Raw genomic sequence first — 26,796 nt, forward strand, 5'->3', positions numbered from 1 at the left:
AATGCAGAGATGCTGAGCACATCAGTGAAAATCCAAATATACTTACTCCAATGGGACAAGATAGCCTATATGAAAAAAGCAGCAGGTTTGCAGCAGCAATTAATGCAGAAGCTGCTGAAGTATTTGGCTGTACGCCAGAATGAAGATCTATTTAATTTAATTTATATTTGGAAAGTAATGTCCTGCTAAATTCTTTAGGATGGCAGTGATGAGGTAAATAAAATTAACAGTGGTCAACAAGAGCTCTTGAATTTAAATTTTTTAAAACTGGAATTCTTTGTTTCCTATAACTGAGTTATGCTTGTATATGTAGTTTTATCATGAAACGGAGAAGAGAAACTTGCTGGGGTAAGGCTTTTAGCATCTTAGAAGGTGTTCTATAAAATGCCACATGAAATTCAAGATCAATACATTCATATTTTGGAGAAATATGTACATAGGTAGGAGAGATATAAACAGGAAGCCCAACCATTCTTACCTTAATCAGCAAGCACAGGAGTTCTTGTCCAAAAATTATTTAATCACTGATCCATGAAGTAGCCACCTGCCTAGATAACATCTCACTTGTATAAGAATAGCTTCCCCACAGAAACGGGAGCAGCCTACCAGGAATGCAACTGCTAACATTTTCACACTACTGCTGTCACCACAGGAAAAGCATTTCCTCACAGGTATGTGATCCAAGTTAATTTCCTCCTTGAGCATCTGGCAACTTTTAAGGGGGAGAGAGGGGGGAGACTAGGACTGCATTGACACCAGCAGTGTCAAGTCCAGCCTACTACAGTGCGAGGGAATTAAAAACTTTGACCCGCTCAGGTTTTCTACTGACAGCCTCCTGGAGATATTGTCTTAAATACTGAAAACATTAATGTTGTTATGTTACCTGGGCAGAAACTTCAATTGCACAGTGAAGGATGACTGAGCTTGAATGTAACCTGTTTTTGGAAGCAGCTCCATGTGCTTACTCAATGCTTTGCATACTTCAAACTTCAAACGCAGCGTGGCTTTTGCTCTGCAAACAGATCAGAGGCACTCAGGTGGCTTCGAGGCTGCTGCCACTGCCAATCTCAGCAACATTTGCTCTTGGAGCTTGGTCCCCGCCCGCCCCCACCCTTGAGTCTCTACTCTAACATGACGATTACAACTATTCCAAGCTTCCTTTGAAAATGATGGGCATGTAAAACTGTTACAGCAAAATCACACAGTTGTATTCTCTTTTAAGATAAGTATAGAAAACAAGATTTTGGAAGTACTGTAAGTAAACCCAGCTGTATTTCAAGCAAGGTACACAGCTGATTGGAACATAATTATCAAAGTGCAGCACAGTGGTAAGTCAGGTCAGGAGAAAGGCAAAGCCAAAATATCAGCTAATTATTTGCTCCTAACAAACATTCCCTCTATCTGAATCAATAGGAACGACTCCCGTAATGTTTGAGAACCCACTCAAGATGGAAAAGGAGTAGTCCTCTTGTAATGCTGGATCTAGGTTATGTAAGAATTGGTGGTGGGTGGGATGCAACAAATAAAAACCTGTTATTCTGCCTGAAAAACAGAAAAATAAAGACCAGTGACCCCTAAGCAGGGCCAAGGATACCTAGATGCTGCTTAAGTGGCTAACAAGCACTTAATGTCCCAGCCTGTAGTCAGAAGAATCAAAAGACTGAACCTGAAAGAGCATGATACACCTAAAACATCAACATGTACCCAGTTTGTGAATTCCATTCATCCTCATTATCATAATAATTATCTCAAAACCTTCAATACCAAAAATTAAGCCTGTACAGGCAGGAAAAAACTCAAACTCAGAGGGAGCAGGGGGCTATCTTATGCCAGAAATGCACTGAGAGCACTGCTGCTTTTGGTTTTTCTCCCCAAAACCGTGGTGACTTCTTTTAAATAGATGTGAATTCACAGATGTCTTGTAACTTCTCCTCTAACAGCAGAGATTCTACAGGGCTAGAAGTCATAGTGTGGCTAAGGTGGTAATGCCAGTTCCTCCGCTAAAACTTGTGATCAGTTTGCCCTAAGAATGGCATATTGGAAGCTAGGAAACATCTCACTGTTTACTGAATTCTGGCCATATTATAATACGGCAATAGCCACAGACCATACCCTGCTTTGGAATTTTATGCCTATGTGCAAAATTGCCAAGCAATTTACAAATATTTCAGCTTGTCATTTTGCTTCTCTTGGACCGGTTTACAAGCTGTCAGTCCAGATGGTCTGCTCTAAATCAACCGCTATAGCATGTGGTACTGGGAGCCTGGAATGATGTCTGACTGTTGACAGTCTAAGAGAACTATATACTACTTCATCAAATCAGTGCAGATTATGACCTGCCAAAGAAATTACTTTTCAAAGTGATTTATACTGGATAGGATTCTGATAAGACACTTTCACCCTTTATGTTGCTTATTTATGCTTCCTTATTACTGTATTCTATATGATCAGAAAAAAAACCCACAACAAAATCCAAACCAAAACCAGTATTAATTAACATTTGCAATTCTACAGAGCTTGCTGGGGCACTTACATGCCAGAGCTGTCTAACTAACTTGAAAACTTGATCTTCTACTTATGTTATAGGCTAAAGTGTCATGGATTGCAGCAGCAATAAGATACAAAGTTCTTTCTGCTCTGCTTCTGCCAGATGTTTGTGTGTACTGGTGGTGAACGAAAGGCTATTATAACACATCATCTCCTGCAGGTCTGGGTCAGATTTTGCCCCGAAAATCTAAAGAATTCTCTCACGATAGTTTTAGGGTTTGTTGTTTTTTTTTTTTCTATAACTAGTTAGGGATTGGAGCAGAAACCTCTAAGAAAATTCCTGAATAGAAGGATTATTTAAGTATCTAATTAACATTTAATTAAAGGATCTGTGTCCTAGAAGTTATGCTAATAAGACCTCACATCTACTGGATCTGAACTTTAGTGCTCAGCAGCTAAGGTATTTCAGCAGTTGTTAGACAAGCAGCCTTTTCAGCGGGGCTGTGGTAACCCTACCTTTGGTCTCCTTTAGTTGCTATGAGCATTATTTCACAGACAGCACTGTAGTAACTCTTTAGCTGATATACAGTTCACACGTAAAGCCATTGTAACAAACTGCTATCCTTGTTTGTATGTTGACAGCAGTTTGGACGCTCCTTTGCTAGCCTGATAATTGTCCTTGGCTCTGGATACTCTGTTTGTGCATAGTTCCAGACCATAGACCTCAGCAAGACTACCTTTCCCCAGTTTTTCACTATTGCAATTAAAATATAGCTACTTACTAGTCAAACCTAAGAAATTGTTCTTGACTGATAGTAATTTATAGCTATTTTCAGCAGTTTAAATTCATTCTGTTTGAGAAGTGGTTTGACATGATACACGCTACAGAAAAATTTCAATAGCTGCTAGAGGAAGGAACTTCTCAGGCACCACAAATAACTGAATGATGAAATCTATTTACTTTTGCAGGATAAAAATTTCAGACATGATATTCCTGCACATGAAATACTTTGAATTTCAGCCCAAATGACTGTATAACAAAGACAATTTTTCCTAACTATGAAGAATTGGGTGATAAATCAAAGACTTGATTTGCCAGGGTACTAAGGACAGTATTAAGTGCTCTTAATTTAGAGAAACTTGGCAAAGGATCAGCAGGATCTTTCCCTCAGTTAAGAAGTTTTGCCGAAAGCAATTTGATAGCTTCTATCTTTGGGATCCCCTTGAAATCTTAAGTTTTCATTAGGAGAGTTATTCTGCTTCTATACTTATAAGTTTTATCCCTGGGTTATCCAGACCAAGTAAAATCACTTACATAACAACTTGTGCTTGTCATAGCTGTAAGCTGAATTTCTGAGATAACAGCTTTACTCATTTCTTTCCAACTGTGAAGAATCTCTGCAGTCTGTAATTCTGGTAAGAGGTTTAGAATGGATGCCTTCTACAGAACCAATCTCTCCCCCACCCTCCCACAAACCCACCCCAATCCTATTGAAATAAAATCCAAGAAATGCAAATTGTTAAAATAAGCATTCAGTAGTGACTGCATTAGGCAGAGGGAAGACACCCAGCACCTGAAGACAATTAAGAGAGTAAAAGTTCATGTAACCACTCTCTAATAGCACGAAATCTCTGGGAGCCGATAAGCTGTAATATTATCTTTATATTACAGCGCAAACAGAACCAGCCTTCAAACATTACTGACTTGGACTACAGAAACACCCAGATATTTTTTCCCCGGTAAATTGGTATTTGGTCACTATCTGTGTACTTACAAGGTGTCTGTCACTCCAGTGCACTGCTTAATGCCTATATGGGTTAGGAAAAGTTGTACCCTTCCCATTTTATAGTAAATGCAAAAGGACTGACATGAATTATCCAGCAACATATCCCAAGTCTGGGAAGACTGGTTATTGACCTTCTCAGTAAAGAACAGATGGCATGAGGCTGGCTTCCAGATCATAAGTCTCCCATGGACTTTAATTAAAGGTAAAATAGCTGAGAAATAACAAAATATTCTTTCATAAAATTTCCTGGCTGAATCAATTATACCTAATGTGCACTTAATTTTACACACATTTATCTCCCTAATGTTTAGTGTGCAATTCCACATGATGAAACTGTGGGGTTGTTATTACCTAGGGAGTTTACAGTTACACCACAGAACAGGTACCACACAGGCAATCTTGTAGGAGTGTAAAGGCATGTATTAACCCAGATACGTCATAGCTACAGCTGGTCTTGGAAGTCTGGGATAGTAGGATACCCAAGTCCAATTTCCACAGAAGTGTGGGACTCAGAGGGCTTGTAATCAGGATGTCCTCCTGAAATGCCAAGGAAAAAACCAAACAGATCTTCAGCTTCCTACGATGACAAGATGGGTCTGGCACAATGGAACCTCAAGACATCACCTAGTGACTTAAGATCTCATTATTTAGCTATAGAAGGCAGCTGATAATGAACGGGTAGCTCACCTGCTTTGAATGACAATGCAATCCTGATAAAGTTGGTCATACATACAGATCTTTAAATCAATGTTGGGATTGGGCACCCAAACTGGCACATCAACAGAAACTCCTATGGCACTAAAGCACAGCTGTTAATACATAAAACAAGAGTGTGATTACTTTTATTAGTCTCAAATTCTTACTGATCTAGACAGAGCACGAATTTCTGCTATAAACTACAACTGAGTAAAATATTTCATTATTTGTATTGCAACATGTTCTTTAATTAGGCAAAGCTACGAAAATAATTTGTAAGATAAAGCCTAGATGTTATGGTGTCCCAGCAGAAAAAAGAATTATACTTTGGTTTGGATTCTTTGACAGAGAACATAAAGGAATAGCATGCTGCCCATGATACTGAAAAGAAATATTTAAAGTGCACCTGGCTTAAGTGATTGTGCCATAATTCAGAAACTCAAGAGACTGCAGTTCGTTTAGCCAGTAAAGAAACACAGTAATGCCAGCACAGTGCTGAACTTCCTATAATGACCTTAGGTCTGACATCAGTGACCACATAGCTCAGACTTGGACAAAACGGTCCTGAAAGAGAGGGTACCCACAGGAGCCTGCAGCATGCACCTGCAGCTCCTTCTGTAGACTACTCCATCTGTAGACCCTGGGGAGAGCCAAGACTGGCCTACTGAGCTTCTTGGAAGTTTGTCTTCATTTTTTTGGCAAGCTTCTGTGAACTGTTCCCAGGCAGAATTTGGCTTCCAATAAAGTGTGGAATCAAAATATGCTGAAGTGGTAACTAAAGTTGTCATCTCTTCCAGCTTTCACACATCAGTTTCACTACCACGTCCTAAATAATTCCAATTCTGATATATCAGAAAGGAAATAAACTACGTAGGTTGGGAATAGAGAAAAATACTTTTGTATTTGTTTCCAAGACATTAGATGTTTTACAGCACCATGTCTGATAAAATGGGAATATCAGGATTATTTGCATAGAAATTTAAGAGAATCAACACGTTTAATAACCATACTGCATCAGAAAGAAGGGCCATGATTTGCAAAGCTACCTCCCATCTAACCACATAATACATAATCATATGGTACCTCATTGTTTTTTCTTACAATGTTCATAAACGTATCTTCCTCTACCTCCTTCTCCTGTTTCTAATACAGGCTCCTAAGCAATTTTAATTCTTGGGAAAAACAGAAGTAGGAGGATTTTAAACTCTTTTTCCACAGTGTTTTGAAGCAAGTCTTGCACAAAATCACTCACTGGTTTGCAGTCTGAGTTGTCAAACATGATCACAAACTCTGCCCGCACATCCCCAGGGACAGCTGGGACAAATATAATCTGAAGTTTGACTGAGCTGAAGGGTCCAATTTCACCTTCAGTAACCTAAACAAGAAGTAACATGTTTTTAATGAAAATCTGACTGTATTACTGTAGTTGGCTATAAATTGTAGGGAAATAAAGAAGCAGTATATACTCACACTATACAAACACTCTATTACACCTAGTTTGTAACTAGATTGAACACACTACGCAAGGGAAAAACCAGTATCAGTAGCTCCCTAAGAGGTTTAGTGTGGGGAAAAGACTTGGAACGACACATGGTTTCACAGCCAGGCATGGTCAGAATTTTACTGAGAGTCTCCTGCAAGACTCTGTATGACAGCTAGGTAAGGTGGTTCAAAGTGTACACGTAACTAAAACATGGATAAGCTGTCTTGTGCTACTATTTGAAGATCTGCTCTACTGATTTTTAGCATTAAGTCCACCTGTCTTTTGTATGCATAGGTAGAAGCCATAGATGCTAGTACGAACTAGTATCTGGACTCTCATACCCAGATTTCTTAATATGGCTGAAGTCTGACGTTTCCCAGACATTCTTCCTGCCCCATCTTTTGTGTTGTCACTGGATTGTATAACCACAGAACGACATAGCAGAAAAATCAGTTTGACAAAAAACCCCAGACAAAACAACAACAGTTAAATTATGGGGAACATAAATCTCTACAGAATCTTTCAGCTCAAGTAAGTCTTTATAGATCAAAAGAAAGGGCAAATATGTCATGTGATTTCATTTTAAGAATTAACGGTGATACAGTGAAGTCCAGTGGGCTTGAAATTGATCACGTACTTAAGCATTTCCCACCAGAGCCAAAGCAATTTATTTGATGTAGGCTTAGACTAGTGAAAATCTTGTCTGTATCTCAGGATATTCATTACCTTTCCAAGCATAATTTCGACTGGTGTTTCTTCAGGAGAAAGTTCCACTAAGTTATGTGCATTGTCTGTGTCTAGATCTGATCTGTAATTTAACACATCTTGACCAAGTTGTTCTGGGGAAAAAAAAAACAAACCACAAACAAAACCCCAGAAAATGCTGGATGTGTGCATCTATTCACTAAACAAAAATATCAAACAGAGCAGAAGTACATTGATTTTGGTCAATAGTTGCAAATCCAATAATGTATAGCAATGATGTGGAAATATAAATGTCTAGAAGGAAATTCCTGTTTGGCCATACATCTTTGCCCTAGTCCAAAAGTCCACCTTCGGCACCTGAGCCTTTTGCTACAGAATAACAACGTTAATGTTTCAGTAGGATAAAGTGTATGTCAGAGATTCTTACATCAATGAATTCAGCTGCAAGCCTGAACTGAACAATTTCAGGGGGACAAAGCAATGCAGTAAGGAGGACCTGCAAAGCAAGCGGAAGTGCTGCTTCACTTTATTTTCAAATCAACTGCAATAACAAGTAGCTTTTAATTTAACAGTCTCCCACCAGGGCTTCAAAGTGCCTTAAACTAATGCATCATGAGAGAGACGAAGCTAACTCTCAACTGTATGGCAGTAATCAACTGGCAGCCATATGCTTCACATTAACCAGGAAAAAGATCAAGGTGTCATGAGATATGTTAGTGTGCCAAAGCAATGGATTTTTTTTTTTTTTTTTAAGGTCTGAAAACATCTTTAAAGTATGTGTTCTGTGGAGACAGCTACCGTGATTTATGGAATCACTCTATTTCACAATACAGATCCTAGATTTTAAAAAAAAAAAAAACACCCACAACCTTTTCGTGGAACTTTTAGTTTCCTGCAATTGGAATGATCAATATCCAGAAGAAATATTAAAGAATACAGATAATAAAGAAATTAAGAAAGTCTTTCTTCTACAAGACTGGATTTTATTAAGCACATAGTAAACATTAGGAATGAGATGGAAAATGTCTGAGGAGGTTCATCTTTCTGCTTCCTTGTTCCTAGAATTACAGACTATAAAAATAAACCTGTCATGTGGATTTCTATTCTGAGAAGTGGGTATTCAGTTGCTGAGACAAGAATGATAACAATTTTGCAGTTTCTGTAAGCTAGTTGGTTTCTGTATTCTTCTGAGACTGAATCGTTGATCACTAATGAGAAGTGAGATTCTCTGCTGCTTTTGATGTAATGGTGTCAGTACATTATTTTTAGTCATTTTTTGTGAGGCAGCATACAAAGGAATATAACATTACTACTAGAATGATGAACTACTTAATTTACTGAGTAACTTTGCAAACTGAATTCCACAGTTCATTACAAAAAACTCTATAAATGGATAACGCTTAGCCTGGGAAACTGCACTGCCAATTTTCTAAAACAGTCACCTCACCTGTGGAACTACTGCTCAGGCTTGTCTCAGTCTTCCGCTCCTCCACCTGGGCTACGCAGTAGGTCATTTCTTCTCTATGGTCAGGAAAAATTCGATCCTTCTTTTCAACTACAAATGTCACAGGACTCTTGCTGCCTTTCTTTTCAGGGACACAATCACTGAAATGTTGAATAACCTATTAGAAAACACAGAAAAAACATTTTCTACTGGGACTTTTCGTCTAGCTTGCGCCAGCTCCAATTTTACCAAGCAGTTGCAAATCAGACTTGTGTTTTCTTGCAACTGTTCCATGGCATAAATGGAGAAATGTGTTGCACTTTCTGAAAACTGCACATTCTACTAGACCTTTATCGATGAGCAGATACAATTTTTGCTGGCTGCCCAAAACTGGTAAATAATGTAATGGGAGCAATACAATATAGCGTTAGTTATTTTACAACTAACAGAACTAACATTCTTCTACTGGAAATACAGGCAGTTCTATGTCAAAACTAAGTCTGCTAAACCTAGACTTCTGTTTACTGCACACCTACAAAAGACAGAATACAGAAGGAAAACCATGGATACAGACGGTGTTATTTCACAGATTCTTTATGTAAACCACAATTTTAATGTAAGGATAGTATGAGAGTTGAAAACCACGGCAAACAGCTCAGCAGTTTCACTGTACATACTATTTAATGTAGTGTTTCAAAAGAGAGGTCAACCCTTTTCTTAGAACTTAAAACTGGGTTAGATTATCAAGTACAGAATTTTGAAAACCATCCGAGCCAATTGCTCTTCAACAATTAAAGAAATTAAAGACTGCGCTGATGGAAGAAAGATGAAGTATCTGCACTGTGTTTGAAAGAACACGTAGGCACTTCAAAACAAAGATATGCAACCTAGTAGTGATATTCTCTCTGGTCAAGGACCTGTGAAAGCTATCTATTTATGGGTGCTACCTACGCAACACTTGAGGAAAAAGGAGCATTTATGATAATGATATTAACCGACACAGGAATTACAAGCATGAGTTCCTACCACAGTAGGTGGCTATTTGTTGGTTGGTTTTTTTTTTATCTGAAGGATTTCTCCACTTTAATTCCACAACTTATTTAAAAAAGGACCAAGTATGTCTTCAGACTTAAGCTGTTCAATCTTCTCAAAAATCTGCCCCACAGTACTGACATGCAAAGACGATTGTATGCATACTTTCTTTGTAAGTGTTTTTCACTTAAAATTACCTGCTACATGGAGGAGTACAGCTGTTAGGATTCCTCAGTTTTCCGTCAACTTTGAAACTGGTATACTGTAGGAGCAATCAATATCAGGTCTAACACCACACATTTTGTCAGGTCTGCACCAAGTGTCTGAGTTTTGGTACGTTTCTTCAACAGTCTCTGCTTCATTCCCACCCAGGACATTCCACAGGACACAATATTACAATCATTTCCATTCGTTTCACTATTGATTTGAGAGATCTTCCTTCAATGCTTTTAACACTATTTATTATTATAGTTTTCAGGCAACAGCTCTCAATGTAATTCTTAGTTTGACTAAGATGACTTTCTTCCCTTCTAGCAACACCTTGTCAATAACTGTGACTGTCCTTCTTTGACAGGAAATGTAAATGAACAGCTCTGGATTTTTAAAGGAAGATCACAGGCTAGCGCTCCCAGTTCTCATTACTTTATTGCTAGTTTTGCAACAGTTGGCATTTTTCTGAAGTCCAGGAGCTGCGATTTTAAATGACTCTGTCAGAATCTCCTCTTTTAACTAAAGTGGTTTTTCCTAATTTTCATTGATGTGAAGAAAATAAGAATCATTACATAAATGACTAAAATGTTAAAAAAAATTTTCATTGTTGGTTTCCCCCCTCTCCCCCAGAATAATTGTTTTAAAATTTGTCTTGTGGTATTTGGGGGTCTAACAGATTATATTAGTCTATGCCAACCCAAACATAAACAGACTGCTAAAGGTTGGACTGGATGATCTTCCAAAGTCCCTTCCAACCTGAGCTGCTCTGTGATTCTACCACACTTTGCAAAGCAGAATGTTTCTATCAATTTAGGGAGATGCTTTTGAACCTACCATTCCTCCAGGAGAAAATTTTGCTGTTGCTCTGCATGTACTACTGTCACCTGCTGACATCTGAACTTTGAATCTTGTTCCCAAAGCTCCACTATTTGTCAGGTTGATGGTCCGTGAAATTGTCTCCCCCACCACATGGCTGCCAAAGTCAATGAGCTCTTTATCCAGTGCCAGCTGTGAGAAGATAAACCATTAATTACTACTGTCCTAGATAGTCAGTAATGTCAATTGAGTAAGCATCCACCTCTTCAAGAATAGGACTTTAAAGTTCTTATTATCATTTCAAAGTTGGTACCAAATAACAACACGAGCTGTGGGTATCTTTCTGCCTTTTTGTAGAAGCCAACTCATTAAAACAATGTCTTGTTAAACTGAGCCGCTTCCATTTCAGTCCACTATATGACAATGGAAAAAACAGGTCCGATGCTGTTCATAGCAGTAGCTTGCATAAGTCTTCAGGTAGTTACTCTGGAAGCAGGTAATATTTACATACCAATTCAACATTGTTGCTCTCGTGTTACAGTAAAACGGTTGTACTAGCATCAAGCTGAGCAGCAAGCAGCATCTAACATCATATAGTGACTACACATCAGTTTGTAACACATCCAGTCTTGTTTCTTTGAGCTAGCATGGTTTACAACCAGTTTAAAAAGTAATACAGTACTTAATATAGAATTTTTAATGACTTTTTAACTGGGTATATGGTAACGAACGGCTTGTAATTCAAGCATCAAAAGGACGAAGACAACTTCGTTGCTTGCTAGTATCCTGCTTACAGCTGAACTCTTCCCACTTTCAGGGCATAAAGAACAGGAGTTCCTGCATGTAATTAGTGCACAATGATGGTATGAATTCTCTAGCTGCAAAATCCTGCTCTCTGATCAATGTGCTGGCTTTCCACCGCATTGTGCATTTTCATCTTCACGGTCTTTTAACTGAAAACCATCAGAGAGTCCTATACACTGTCAGATTTAAGTATGCAATATCAATGTGATATCATTCTAGCTTCCTACAAGTGCTTAAAATTAAGCACATCCTTAAATACTTCGCCAGCTTGCTAATGTAATAATTATAGTGCACTACCTTTCAGTTACTCTCCCTTCTATTTTCTGTGTAACAGACTATTCTTGATTCATTTCCCCACGCACAAACGTTTCAATGTACAGTCCAGTAAAGAAACTTCACATGCAACCTTATTCATACAATTTACTGAAATGTAGTATCACAAACTCCAGAAAGACATTCATATGTCTAAAGCTTTTTAAAAATTATTTTTTAGTTTTTGTGAAGTATGCTCCCAGTATATCTCAAATTTTGCATTTGCCAGTCTTGTTCTGATACTGGGTGTCTCCTTGCACAATCTTTTTCCTCTAGTATTGTATATTCTCATCTGTAATTTCTTTTGGCCTGTAAAGCCAAAGCTGCTCTTAGCTGTAATGTAAAAACAAAGTTGTTGCTTTTATCAAATACTTTCTTCAAGTTAGCTCACAGGAAGGTAAGGTATCTAAAAGTTAGTGCTGCCTGTATTTTCATCTCTTAATAGTAAGAAAATTATGTTCTTTGCTTAAAATTTGGTACAGAATTCTCAAAAAGATTTTGAGATGCTGAAAGAAAGCAGAGATCACATGCTTTTTACAGATGCCAGAAAAGACAGAAAGATATTGTGATATTTTGATTTTTGTCTATATAGAAAATAAAAGTTAGGAATAAACTACTGCAGGTCTGGGATGGAATTTCCAAAAATTACAAGGAGAAAAAGACAGCTCATTTCAGCCACTATTTCTCATCCCTCCATTCACAATGTAACAATTGTGTCATCAATTTCTAAATGGAACTACTTCAGCTAATTCCACTCTGAAGTTAAAGTTACAGTTCATAGTTAAGTAAATCCATCAAGATAATTTTATATAAATCTCAGTGTAATCTGGGAAACTAACGAATTAATCATTTTCTGGAAAGAGGCTCTCCTTTTAAAAGGAAAAAAAGAAATATAAAAACCTCTTGCTAAATATTTTTAAGAACGTTTATGCTAGCTCCCATTTTCTATTACTGTTGTTATACTGACTCTGAACACTTACAAAAAGTCACTTACAATGCATCTCTTGGTTGTACATTTCAATGGAACAGAAAAAGAACCTGTCTGTGCCATAAACATGACTTCTCCCTCCAGAGTTTCATTTATCTAGAAAACAAAACAACAAAAACAACCCAAACAAGTAATTTGCAAAGATGTAGCCTGTGTAGTCTGATGAAAAAATATTCTCACTCATTCTTTGAGTAACACATTAAAGTGTATCTCTACAGATTCTACCTTTCCGCTTTAAAACAGTCTTTGGTAACCTCCTGGCTAACTTTAGCTAGGCAATATTATAAATATTTTCCTTTGGAGCAAGTTTCAAACATACTCCAAGAACACTTAGTGACAGGCATTTTTCTAAAAGGTGCCCTTAGAACGTGCCTTGTTACTATTTAAGAGAGCTTGTACTTGGACAACTGTGTGCATCTTCAAGAGTACCTGTTCTAGAAATGTAGTTTGTTTCCTTGTTAACAGTTAAGAAATTAAATTAATGATGTTTTTAATAAGACCAGTGGATTATATTAGGATTGTCATCATTGCATAATTTAGCACTCAGGTGCACTTACCATTGGCTTAAATGTTACCACTATTTCACAGGACATTCCAGCAGACATTTTGCCAGGTGGGTCAAAACTATGGAGATAATTAACATAAAACTCCAAATTAAAGCTATGTATGAAACATCCAGCTCCTATTCTGGTAACAATGGCAGATTTTTTTATCCCCCCCCCCCCCCCCCACTTGGATTAATTACTTGGAAAAGTCAGAATGAATGACAGATTAATGAAAAACTACAGAACCCTGCTGCAATTGTAAAACTACAAAGGCTGATTCTTTATTGAGGTTTTACTCAGAAAGTCTTAAAGTGCTTTTAAAAGGCAAGAATTATTGCCTTCATGCTACAAAGAGACTATAGCCAGGTGAAGCTCAGGTGAAGCTGAGGCTCAATAATATAATCAAGAATAGGGTGGGCCAATCACCTATTCTAACAGCGAGGGAACAGTCTTCTCCCATTATCCGTTTTGAGTGTTGCTCTGTAACACCTCCCCCGTCCAAGCAGAAAATGAAGAGGGGGAAGAGAAAAAAAAAGGTAGCTGCAAATGATTAGAGAATGTGCTGCTTGCTGCAAGCTGTATCAAAATTATCTTGAATAGAAACTGCCACTTATTTCAATGCCTCATTTCATGGTCTCTGTGATGCAAGCAAAATGCCCATCAGAAGACAAGAAATCTCACAGCTGCACTCTAAACGAAATTATTAAGGCACTACTGGAGACCTATTCTGCCTGACAGAAACAGAAAGGAAGCTATACAAAATAGATAACTAAATGTTGTTAACCATGGGAATACCTAAGCAAACTGAAACACAGAACATACATGCTAATCACAATTTTATCAAAACAAAATTAAAACCAAACAAAAGCAAGACACAACTTTTTCAAACAGAAAAAGGAAACTGTTCAGAATTCAGGCGCTTAAAATGTGAATAGGGAAATAAGCATCTGTACACTGACCTTCAGAACAGATCACTAGCACTTTCTCCTGAGAAAGACTTTAAGGAATAGCTCCTTCTATTTCAAATGTTACCTTGATAAAATATTTATGATTTAGAGCATAGGCTGCCAAACACACACAGAACCACTATGCTAAGAACAGACTCCCATTGCATGGAGGTATAATAACGCTCATTTTAACCACTAGAATATAGCTTTTTATTAGCAAATATAGTGTCTGTCACTGATAAGAGTTCTCAAGCATTATGTCTGTAAATACCTGTGCAAGTGATTTAGAGGACAGCTGATACTGTGACAGTTTAGATGTACTGGGTATTTTCAAAATACTTGGTACAACTATTTTGTAACAAACAATTTATGTATGGTTCTACTTGAGAAGAGAGAAGCATTATACAGTAAGATCAGTGTCTACAAATCTGATCTGTGCTGTTCAAGTTGTTAATAATATGACAATGGATAATAAGATCTATATATTATTTTTGCTATCTATCTGGCAAATGTATGGGTAACCAATTTATTTGAAAAAATTGAATTAATTCATCAGACATCATTGAAAAATCACTGACTCATTCTATTCACAATACTTGATGTTTAATTTGTATTTGGAGAGTACTTTAAAAGGCAGTTATACCAAGAAAAGACTTAGGCCTTTCAGAAAGGGTTGTTTCATTTTTGGTCACAAGTCAGAGATGCCAATTTAAAATATGTAATTGTCCAACATACTAAATGAGAAGAGCAGAAAAAAAAAAAAAAATCAATCTCTGAGAGCAGAAAGAAAACTCACTTTGTCAGAAGATTAATAGCTTCAGACATTGTAACAGAAATTAAACATGTATTATAAGTGGGTCAAAATTAAATCCACATACATGATTTCAAAACAAGCAAAAAACTACATTCATATTCAGCTGAGCACGAGAGCAATTTTAAAAGCTTAAGTGCTCTGCTGTATTGCGGTCAATTATCCATCTCCATTAGTCTGTGACTAAAGCGCTAAACATCTTTACCAAGATCTTCTGCAGCAGCTGGATTCAGACTTTATAGCTCTCAAGTGATTACATTCAGTCAAGAACTGTAGTATGTTCACATTCCAATGTACTCTTAGAGGGACTAAGTGGGCAAGGAATGGCTTAACTATGCACCGTAATTTTTCTTATCAAGCTAGCTAGAAATTCCAAGTGCAATCTATCACTACGCAGTGGCAGTGGGTCGTGAGCTGTAAAATGATCTCTGGAGTATGAAATCAGATACTGCGGTAATACCACTTGTTTATTTCACTGGGGTATGATTAAACAGTAGCAGAAATGGTTTCTTCAGGTCAGTCAACCATAAGAGTTGAAACCTGAACTTTTTATGTAAGCCAAATGAATTTGCTCTGATGTCTCCTATTAGTCAATAAGCCTCACTTACACATAAACAAGAGCTTCAACATTTTTTCCACTTTTAGGCTAAACTACAATCATTTTTTGTGTGTTTCACAGAGTTCCAAGTAAATACATTATTTTCTTTACTTCATTTTTCAGATAAAGGCAAGTTGTGAGAAGCAGTCAGTATTCAGTATTTTTAAAGGCTTGAAAAATCTCCAGAGAGAGCTTGTCTCTGAATTATTCTTAAAAAGAAACATTTTGGGGATACTTCCATTTGTTTATTTACAAACAGTCAAATAAAATTATCAAGATAGTTCAACTGATATTAATTTGCAATCTCTCCCAACTGGACAGAGTACTTCATTATATAACCTGTCATCAGGATTATATGAATGCATTGATGGGAAAGACCACAGGATTTCAATTTAAGTGCTCTTTGCTCTGAGATTGGTTCCTTTATTACATCAGCTTCTTCACACTTAAAATTCAGCAGTAATCTGGAAATTAGTGTGAATCATGCCATGAAGGATGGCAGCTGCTGAAAGAGGTTTGCCTAGGTTTAAAGGCCTTTGTGGTGGCCTAGAAAGGACCTTCGGTCCTCTCCTACTTCTCTGTACCTACAAAGAGATCCTTTTCCCCTTCTTAAAAGGGTCTCACATTTTTGGAAAAAAGCTTTCTGCTAGTTCAGGGCTGGCAGTTACCACGGGTCTATATTGCTCTCCACAGATTAAGGACCGGTCCCTTGCTATCACCACTACAGAAACCAATGGCATGCAGCTCAGGCTCAGTAAACCTCTTGCTTCTCAGCTCTGAGACACAGTTCCTTTCCTCATCACACAAGAATGGAATATAATAATCTAGATGTATTTACTGAAATCTATTTAATTTGCTACAGAATTTGGTTACATCTCCTGCTGTGGTACAAACATAAAACAAGCAACGAGTCTACAGTTAAATTTACTTACTGAATACTGATGAAGTCCTTGAGCCATTCACTGATTCCCACTAGTCTGCAGAAATTAACGCTGTAGGATGCATTTATCAAAACGATCTTCTTTTTGTAGATTTGACCAACATCAAAATCCTTGGAACACCAAGAGTATCAGATGGTGTGAATTACAGGAAGTAGCATTTACACATGTAGTGACAAAACCAACTACTTTTACCACAGTTGTGCTCACAGTCCCTACTGGGATCGCAGGCCTGTGTGCCAGGTGTTGCATAGACCCATAAAGCATTGCCTTGCTCCAAACAAACCCTTTTAAAACATACAGCCTATAAAGCCAGAAACTCACACTTCACGGATGGGGCAACATTATCCGGGTTTGTGCACAGCTAATGCACCAAGCTGCTCTGTCTTTTCCTGCAGTGAATGTCAAAGACATTATGTCACGTTCACGGTCTAGTTGTTAGCAATTTAGACTGTGTGTGGCAAAGACAGTACAGATTTTTTGAACGCAGAGCTAGGCACCACTGTCTTCCAATGGAGGTCTGCTGTTTCTGTGCAAGGCACAGGCTCCCAGCTCCTCATGAAGCCAGAAGGCTGTGAAAGCTGCGTACCAGGGCACGTTCGTTAACACACAGACAAGAAGAGTCCTGCAGGCTGACTGGCAGCATGTTTCTCTGACACAGTTTTGACACTTGTCCGATGCGCCACACTAGCAACCTTCTCAAGTACAGAGAAGAACTAGGCATAGTGTTATACTTTCTCACAGTACACTTGTTAATTACAATGCAGAGATAATCTGCAGCCAAGTTTCCCCACAACCAGTACAATATGATGGTCACTTGCAAACTGAAATCTTAACTGGATTGTAGTCATGACTTCTTTAAGGACATTATTTTATAGTAACAATGTATGTACAAACAGTATGTAAGTAACAGTTACGCTGCCTTTTAGAAAGCATGGAACACAGTCTAACAAGATGTTTCATCATTTGCTCACCTTTCTGACAGTATTTAAATTCCCCTAAGTAAAGGAAGTATTTTATAATTTAGACTTAAGTAGTAAATCTAAGTAGTTTATTTAATCTGACTATAACTTACCTAAGAGATTGCTAGAGAAAAAGGCAAGTACTGTTTCAGGTTTGACTAAAGACCTATTAAAGACAACAGAATTTTTTTTTTTCTTCCCAGTGCAACAGAATTTTGATCAAGACATCAGTATATACATATAGGAGATACATACATCATCTTCATAGATCCTATGCACAATGGCCACTAACCTTGAAATGAATGCAGCTTGGTTTACTATAGAAAGTGCGTCCCTTACATTCACGACCAGACACTACTTGCTTGTGAAAAATTCCAGTTTGAAATTCCTCTGTTTTTTTCTCAAAAATGTCTTTTTTCTCTTCCCTTGTAGCCAGCTGCTTTGGATCCATTTCTTCTTTGGATATCTGATAAGGAACATCAGTAAAAAACACCATGACTGTAAGTAAGTGTGAACACAGAATCCATAACTCAAAGAAAAGTCTGCGAAAGGATTCTTTCGGTATCTGGCCAGCCTTTGTCTGTTTCTCTCCACATCAAACTCAGCCTCCCAACATCTATATGAAAAATTTAATTTATTCTCAGCTGACTGTTCTGTAGCTTATCATCATCCCACACAATGACATAATGTTTTTAATGGCAGTATTAGCTCTTCTGCACTTAACGGGTTTTTTCCCCCTCAACTTCTTAAACAAATACTCATTCAGAAAAAAAATCAGCTAACTTCATTGGAACATTTCTGTTATGGCCCAGTGCTTCTTTCATGCAAGTATATGAATATGTACTGACATTATTTCTTTTTGACTGATTATAAAGTTTGCTCTTAAAGGTCTTCTACATCTCAAAAAAACAGTACATACAAGTATACCTTGGAATAACTATACAATTCTACTCTATAAGAGCATATTATTTACTTCTGTTTAGAGTACAGAATACTATCACTTTGCTAGAAGATACGCTATTCTTTGCCTAGTATGATACAAAAAAAAGTTGTTTCCACACAAAGCAATCTGTGTTGCCAACTCAACAGAAAGTCATGTTTAGGTTTTTTAAATTCAGACAAGCGAACATGATGTGATGTATGTCTTCCCATATCTCTGAACTAAAATTGAAGTATTGTTTTCTCTTTAACAGAACAAACACTACAAGAATAGTGAGAATATCATCAGAGTAATTGCTGTTTGACACATCTGAATCTCTGCATCTATGTAATAAAGTCTGCATTTTAACTACAAAATAGATGATTATTGTTTTTAAGCAAGGTTCCTAAAACAGCACTTGCCAGTGTCATTACTTCAGATATACACAACTACTAGAGAGGCAAATGAAACTTATCTAATCCATTTAAATACTTTTATGGATACTATAAAAATTTTGTAAATACTAACTTTACAATGAGTCAATTACAAAAGGATCTCATCCACATTTTTTTCCTTTTCTATTTCTAATAACAGATATCACAACATTTACCTTGTGCAAGACACATTCCTGACTCCAAAGTCCCGGGAACTCTGGTTCTACTAGGGTCTTGTCCCTCTCTTTCTCATCTTCACCACTTTCACAGGGCACATCGTGGGGTATTTTTTCAGAAATCTCTTCTACAGAAGATGTTCTCTCACCAGCTGAGGAATAAGCTGTCGGAGAGCACCACGACTTTTGGGAAAGAACATAAGTTTTGAAGATACAATTAAAAATTACTAGAGGACAGTTAATTCAACAGTTAACAGTTTCTGATGAGGTCTTTTAAAACAAAAATGACAGGTCTATAAATCTCAGAGGCCAAAGATGACAACTTAGGACGATTCCTTCTTAAAACACTGAACACAGACAAAATCTTATGTTAAAAGCATCTATATGATGTTAACTGTGTACTATAGGAGGCTAGAAACTAGTCCTCAGGCACGAGAATACTAACTGTAGTTTCTGAATGCTTTGTGTATCACATGATAACCAAGAACTTTGTTGTTTTGCTGTATTATGACTATTTCTACCAGCACCTCTCCCCCACCCCTTTTCTTTTAAATACCTAAAGATTGCATGAAGCCACTAGTTTCATTAAGGAATTCAATTCACTCCACCTCCATTTTCCAGGCCAGTACTCCCTGGAATACCGTGCATATAAAAAACCCATCCAGGAAGCTTATGTCTAGAGAGAACCACTATCTCCTTTCTAATACAGTGGAAACATTTCTCTTGCGTTGACAAACTGATCTGAATCCTTACTCAGGGATGAAGGTAATTAAACAGGAAGTGAGAGTACTTTGCATGGCTTTTGAAGCCCATTGCGATTCATGTGTCTGAAAATCTACCTTTTCTTATAAATGCCCTAATGAAAAACCCCACACCAAACAGGACAATGTTTTCATTCATACAAGCATCAACAATCAAGAGAAGGGAGACTAACAGTCATTAAGAGATCTAATGGAGAAATTACTCTCCACTTGTTCTGTACTGTCTGGTATTTGGTTGTAGCCTGTGCTATTCACAGGCAAAAGAATTCACCGCCCTGCACCTTTGACAAAAAATAAATCTAAAGACAGTTAATTCTGAGGCCTTTGTTTACCTGTGATATTGCTCCAGCCGAATGTTTGCAGGTCTTCTCAATGTATCTCCATGTTTTCATTCTCCATCGTAAAGAATCCTCAAGTTTACCATCACCCTTAATTGCCTTAGTACAGGACTGGCTTTTTTTCTGCTTCTGAATAGAAGCTTTTTCTTGCAAAATTTGAGAGACAATCTCAATTTTTCTTGATTTTTGCTGTTGTCTCAAAGCTCTGTAATCCAATGTTGTAAGAAATATTAAACCAACCACGTTTTTTTTACTAATAATATTAACCACAGTCCAGTTTCTTTTGAGCCTTTAAGCTAAATAGCAAGTCTTTAAATTGAGTGCAGTGTTAATCTGTGTCAAGACACCAGGCGATTCAGAGGCTATTTATACATTTTTGTGGACTAAATATACTCAATTACAATGTTTTAGAAGTTGAGGAGTTGACAAAGCATACCAGTCATCGCTACTGAAAACAAAGTTTTAAAATAATTTTCCTAACCTAGTTAGCTATTTAAAGAAAACTGCCTATCTGAAATCCGGGGGGTTTAAAGGGAGGAAGAATGGTTAAAGGTAAAGACATAACTACTGAAGTTGGAAGATATGACTTTAAAGCTAAGTATGACTAAAAATTCCATGACACACTGGATAGCGTGACAAAAGTGACAGTAGGTAAATTTAATCTCCGTTTTAATACCAGCAGTTAAATACACAATTTTCTGCAACAAATATTGCCCACACTAATGATTGCTTTTAATATAGACTTTCACCTCTTCAACTAATCCATATAAATAATTACTGATTCTAAAGAGGAGCAAAGAAAATATCACCTCTCATTTAAATACAGGCTGCTGCCTACTGAAGCACTTTAATGTCTGAATTCAGCCTCATGATGCCCCATTGCAGCAGATAAATGACGTTGTATTTATAATGTATTTTGGGAAAATCACGGTCCAGAGAAATTAATCATGGTTACAAAGACGTAGGAATGTATACTAACTCCCAGTGCTATCTGCCTTCAGTATAAAGCCATCCTCTGTTCCTATGATCAGTTCTTGTCTTTATGAATCTTTTCATAGGTGATATACAAATTAATGACTAAAGAGTTATTTTCTTTTGCATATAATTCAAAAATATACATTCAGGCTGAAATATACTCAGAGAAAGCTGAGGATATCCCTTCACAGAAAAGGAGAAAGGCAGAGCCCTGGGAGAAATAACTAAGCAGTTCTTCAGCAGATTAGCAGGATGGTAGCTGAAATTAGAAGAGAACTGCTGTGAGAAACAGGACACAGCTAACATTAAGACTAACAAACTGTGATCTTGCTTGGCCTGCAAAGGAACAGTGAAAGAGAGAAAGCAAGCAAGGTGAAAAGGATTAAACTTAAATAGAGTTGGGTATTTCCAGCAGATCTCTACAAACTGATACAATTATTTTATTAACATGATTTTTAGAACATATTTAGGGATAGCAGAAGTGGTCTTACAAAGTTTCAGTCTTGATAGCTGCATTTAATAAAAACTGAAGACTTACTGAACCTTTACTTATGAAGTCTCTAACATTTGCTATAGGTTACTGCCTTTGTAGCAGAGGCAGCATGCAGAAACACATACCCCAGCCACCCTCTGTTTGGTATCTTAGGTCAAATTCATCTTCGTACGTGGTTAAAAACAATAATGAAGCTTTGCACTGGAGCAGATGAGATACAGGCACATTCCTATCAACTTTACTACAAAGGCAGAGGAGTAATGTCAATCAAAAGAAGCACAAAGGAGAGTACCTTGCTTCTGACCTTACTGCAGTGCAATCTTCCAGAGATTGTCTCTAAAAGCCCAAGAAAGCTATTCAATTTTTATAGGGACAGTGTTCAGGAAACGCAGAAATACAGTTACTTCAGGCATCCAGTTTAGGTTCACTGAATTCCTCTCCTGGAGTATTTTCGTCTTCTTTGCACTACTTACAGAACATGGGCTCCTAACTTTGGCTCTCTGATTAATACACCTAAGCTAGAAGTTCAAGTCACTTAAAACAGACTATACACACATACAGACTATAAGAACAAGTTCACTCCCTTGAGACAGCATCATAGATGTTATGTTTTCAGAATCTGATTAAGAGCTCTGATAGATTGCTGCATGAGCATCAGTAAGCAGCTGAGAGTTTGATATAGATAGGAATACTTACTGTTTCTCTTTTTCATGCTCTAGCAGTCGTTTATGGAGAAAAATTTCCTTGGCAACATTGCCTCCTTCTGCCAGGATAGCTTCCCTCATTTTCATCTCCTGCTTCTTTGCCTCAAAGGCCATTGCTTTGTTCCAAACCTGGAGAGTTTGGAGTTTTTCCTATGAAGCCATACAAACCACAGTTACATATGTGATTCACATATTAAAGAATCTAAAACAGAGAATCTAGTGTTGGTCCCCTTATCCAAGTATAAATTTGTGGTAGATTTCTCTGAAGTAGAACTTACTGGTTTTAATACACATAGTAGTCATGGTGCGCTGCGATGCAGAAAGCTCCAACTAGGTCAGGGCTACTTCTTTACCCTTCTAGCCTGTCCTTGAAATGCTACTCAATGAAGCAATGTGAAAAGAGTCCTAATCAAATTACTATTAAATTAAGATCATTCCCTCAGATTCTACAGAACATAAGTAGAAGAGCAAAGTAGCATAGCTCAGAAATTCTTAATTTACAATATTTAATTTCTTAAGTAACTGGTTTTCTTCCATATGTTTTCTCCATATGAAGTATTTCTGCACTGGGATCCAAAAAACTGGAAATACTTCTGGCTGAGTTTTCAGAGAACTTATTTGTAGTATGCATTATTTTCAAGAGAGTTACCCTACCACAACAACTAGATTGTTCACAGAATAAACTCCATAAGTACAAGTGTCAAAATCTGCCCATACAAATCTAACACCATTACTCCTGCAGTTAAATTCTCCCCAGTTTCAGAAGAGATTTGGTCGGTGATCTGACAGCATCACACAACACTTCTGCAACGAAAACTGAAATTACTTTCATTAAAACCTAGCAGTCTAACAAGTCAACTTCTTCATTCCCCATCTAAGCCACAGCAGCAGTACCCTATTGGAAGTTATGCTGTTTTTCAGGGAAAGCACAGCTTGTATCCTTCTCTCCATATGCTCCTGAGTTTTCACTTCTTCCTTTGCATTTTTTTCATGAATTCTGTAAGCAAAGTAAAATCTTTCAGGCTCATATCCTGGAAAGCTTTTAGTATTAGAATGTTTAACCTGACAAGTAGTAATTGTCAATGTCACCATTCTTCCTGTAAGCCTCTGTGTTTACTATGATACTGGGTGTGGGTAAAGTGGAACAGTTGGAAGACTCTTCCATATACGGTACCGCTGAAGTTACAAGTGCCAACAGGCTTTCAACTAGTTTGCTCAACAAGTGTTTTATTTTTTTTTCTTAATTTTGAATACGAAGAATGTGTTCCACATTATGAAATATGTCTAGTTGCTAAAATAAAGTAAGAATTCAGGTGTTGCTCATATAACTAAAATCTAAACAATTACGTAGTGAACGTTATACGAGCCAACCACTTGTACCCACACTAAAAATAAACCCTAGGAACTCTAAAAGCTAGAAATATGTGGGCATGAATCAAGTCTCAGAGTATTCCAGCTAATATAATGGTAAACTAGAAAAAAATTGGTAAGATCAATATATTTGATACATTACTCAGGGAAAAAACCTTATTTGGGTGTTTGTTTTTCTTAATTATTACAAATTTGCACATGCCATCTAATGAAAAATAAACCACACAGAAACAGTACAATTATTTCAATATTTTTTTCAATTAAGTCCTAATATATAAGTAAAAGTAAGCAACAAATGTTCACACTTTCTTTAGTAGCAAAATAATTCAACACCACAGTAATTATATAAACATAAACCTATGAAGAGAACATCTAATTTAACATCACGCAGAAAAGAACAGGAGCACAAAGAAATGGCCTATCAACCAATTTTACCAGACAATAAGAAAGCTTTTTTACCACATTTTACAGGGAATATAGAATGGCAGAGGGCAAGTTTCAAACCTGGAATTTAGTTATACCACTTCAAACTATCTCAGTTAATGACACACACATATATGAAATGTTTCAAATCATTATCAATGCCTACAAGTAGTCAGACCCCTCTGCATCTCATCAAAGAGACAGTCCCTTCAGCTACAGGGAATCTGAAGACCACACTAGGACAGTAACTGGATTTTCTTCTTTCCAAGTCCTTTTGTGCCATGTAAGATTTGAATGCTTCACAGCACTAGTAATGTGGCAGAAGGTTTCCAAGTGTAACAGAAGACACACCTAGCAGAAAAATGAATATTTTTCGAAGACTAAAGGATAATAAAGTATTGTACACCAGAGAATGACAGAAAAGGAGTGAACAATAACCTTGCCATGCTTTTTCTCAGGAAGCGTACTGCTTTTTCATGGTTCCTTTTGGCATCTTCAAGCATTTTTTTATGCCTTTCTTCATATTCTTTCTGGGCTTCCGCTTCTTTTCTGCAAAACACAGGCAAGCCAACAGTTGCAGCAGGACTAAGGAAACCTTGATTCCAACACAACGACATCTAAGGATGGGGTTGAAGAGCTTATTAATATGTGCTGAAATGAGGACATTAGTCTTCCCCGCCCCGCCACAGTCTCTTGTTTTCACAAAACCTACAGACAAATTGATAAACTGGTGTCCTCTTTCCCTCCAACAAATCTCCATGAACTTCATCGTAAGTTCAGAAGGTCCTGGTGGCCAACAACAATGCAGACACACATAGTTAGTCTGAGCTAATAGACTTCATTTCCTTAGACAAAACGTATTCACCGTTTTTGTCTTTAGCAAGTTTATTTTCATCTATCAGAAATCTTTACCTGCAAAACTGTAAGACTGTGGGCAGTTCTTATTTTAATTCCATTTCCTCATAAAATATTCCTGAAGCAACACCCAGCTAAGAAACACAGTACCACTGGTATTTGAATTAGCTAATCTTCTCAACATCAGAAACAGTGAATTGGCTAAAAATAACATGGAGAAAGGAAGCAGAGTCTGACTTATAGGCGCTTACTTTTCTCTAGATCGCTGATTTTCTTCTGCTTGCAGTGCTGCTATTTTTTCCTTCCAAATCCGCATTTTGGCTCGTTCTTGGTATTGCATCTCTAGCTCCTCCTCATCTTTTTTAAGTTGTTCATGGGAGATTTCATATTTTCCCTGCTCAGTTTCTATCTGCCACATCTCAAGCCTTTAAAACAAAGTGTGAGCTGTTTTCACTGAAATTCTGACATTCTTTCACTTAAGGCTATTGAGTAGGTAAGGCTCTATAGTGAAAATTAAAATCTAGCCATGCTTTATTTTATTTTTTTAAATTATATTGTAAATCATACCTTGTTACTGACACAGGTATTGCACCTTTCAGACTAAGGCTCATAGCTAATAGCATATCACATTTTAAAGGCTTCAGAAATATCAGTCAAAAAAAAAAGTAAAAAAAATAAAGCTCAAGGTTCTGTGTCTCAAATTCATGTTTACCCAGAAGAAAATATGAAACCCAAGAAAAATTAGAAAAATAGCTTTTTCTTCAACAGTAAATAACTTCAGGGACAGGCCATAGCTTTCACTTTTCTATGCTTTGCTGAAGGAATTCAGATACGATAGGGATACATATAAACAGGTTAATATAGTTATTGCTAATCACACAATAAACGAGTCAAGCGTTTTAAAGCTATTATACAACACTGCAGCAGAACATACTGTATTCTGGTTAATCACTTGGTTAATCACATCTATAAGTTCATGCTTGAGTTCTTCCTTTGATGTGGTGGCATTAGTAGTTGTAGCTCTGGTGCCAAAATATAAACACACTCACCTGTTGCCTTCTGCAAAAGACAGTTTTATTCTGTCTTACATAAATAAAAAATTTAGTATGTGTGAACAATCAATTACAAGCAGCAGTACTAGCTTAGCATAAAAATACACACTACCACTATGTCTCCATCATTCTCAATTTCAATCTTTCCCTTTATGTCCTATAAAAACCACTAAGAACCATAAATTAGAAGTGTTTATGCTCAGAGATCAGCATCACAGACAGGTCTACTACAGTCCAGCTTATTTTGCATTTAAAATGAGACCTGTTTAGGTCCATAATGTATGCACAACTCCAAATAAAATAAAAACTTCATTTATGTGTGCAAAACTAACTTGGGAGCTGAGCCACAGCAACCAATTTCCTAAGCAATGAACTGTCCAGGCTAAAAGTTGCTCTCAAGTTCCTTTGCCTTGCTGTCAACCTCACATGACCTCAGATTATGTAGTTCAGTATTTACAAGCACTTCTGTAGCGATTAACTTTTGAATCCATTAAACAGCATATGAAAACCATAATAAAAATTGACTCCCATCACACCATTTTCTCATTCCCTCACTTACATGTTTTCTTTTAGTGTCAAAGCAATTTTCAACTCAAAATCCTTCTCCTTCTCCAGTTCAGTGCACAGTCGTCTGTGCATTGCCTGAAGGCGGGACAAGGCTGCGCTGTTAACATTAAAAAGAAACAATGAGAAAGAAATTGGAACTAATAAAGGTTAACACTCACATCCA

At 37.1% G+C, this 26,796-nt stretch overlaps 1 protein-coding gene across 1 annotated transcript in view; it reads right to left on the minus strand.

Annotated features, from left to right (window-relative positions):
• Positions 1-26,796, minus strand: part of CFAP74 (cilia and flagella associated protein 74) — a 48,551-nt gene that overhangs the window by 16,337 nt on the left and 5,418 nt on the right. Inside the window, exons 5-21 of the mRNA XM_059829974.1 lie at positions 26,626-26,730; positions 25,266-25,439; positions 24,598-24,708; positions 23,260-23,362; positions 22,358-22,515; positions 20,188-20,398; positions 19,095-19,277; positions 17,858-18,031; positions 16,598-16,716; positions 13,322-13,388; positions 12,771-12,860; positions 10,679-10,852; positions 8,606-8,780; positions 7,180-7,292; positions 6,223-6,345; positions 4,962-5,083; positions 884-1,012 (exon numbers count right to left, since the gene is read on the minus strand). Of these exons, the coding sequence (XP_059685957.1) occupies positions 884-1,012; positions 4,962-5,083; positions 6,223-6,345; positions 7,180-7,292; positions 8,606-8,780; positions 10,679-10,852; positions 12,771-12,860; positions 13,322-13,388; positions 16,598-16,716; positions 17,858-18,031; positions 19,095-19,277; positions 20,188-20,398; positions 22,358-22,515; positions 23,260-23,362; positions 24,598-24,708; positions 25,266-25,439; positions 26,626-26,730 (2,331 nt within the window). The remainder of the gene's footprint in view (positions 1-883; positions 1,013-4,961; positions 5,084-6,222; positions 6,346-7,179; positions 7,293-8,605; positions 8,781-10,678; positions 10,853-12,770; positions 12,861-13,321; positions 13,389-16,597; positions 16,717-17,857; positions 18,032-19,094; positions 19,278-20,187; positions 20,399-22,357; positions 22,516-23,259; positions 23,363-24,597; positions 24,709-25,265; positions 25,440-26,625; positions 26,731-26,796) is intronic.

Source organism: Gavia stellata, chromosome 27 (assembly GCF_030936135.1).
Source record: "Gavia stellata isolate bGavSte3 chromosome 27, bGavSte3.hap2, whole genome shotgun sequence".
NCBI lineage: Eukaryota > Metazoa > Chordata > Aves > Gaviiformes > Gaviidae > Gavia > Gavia stellata.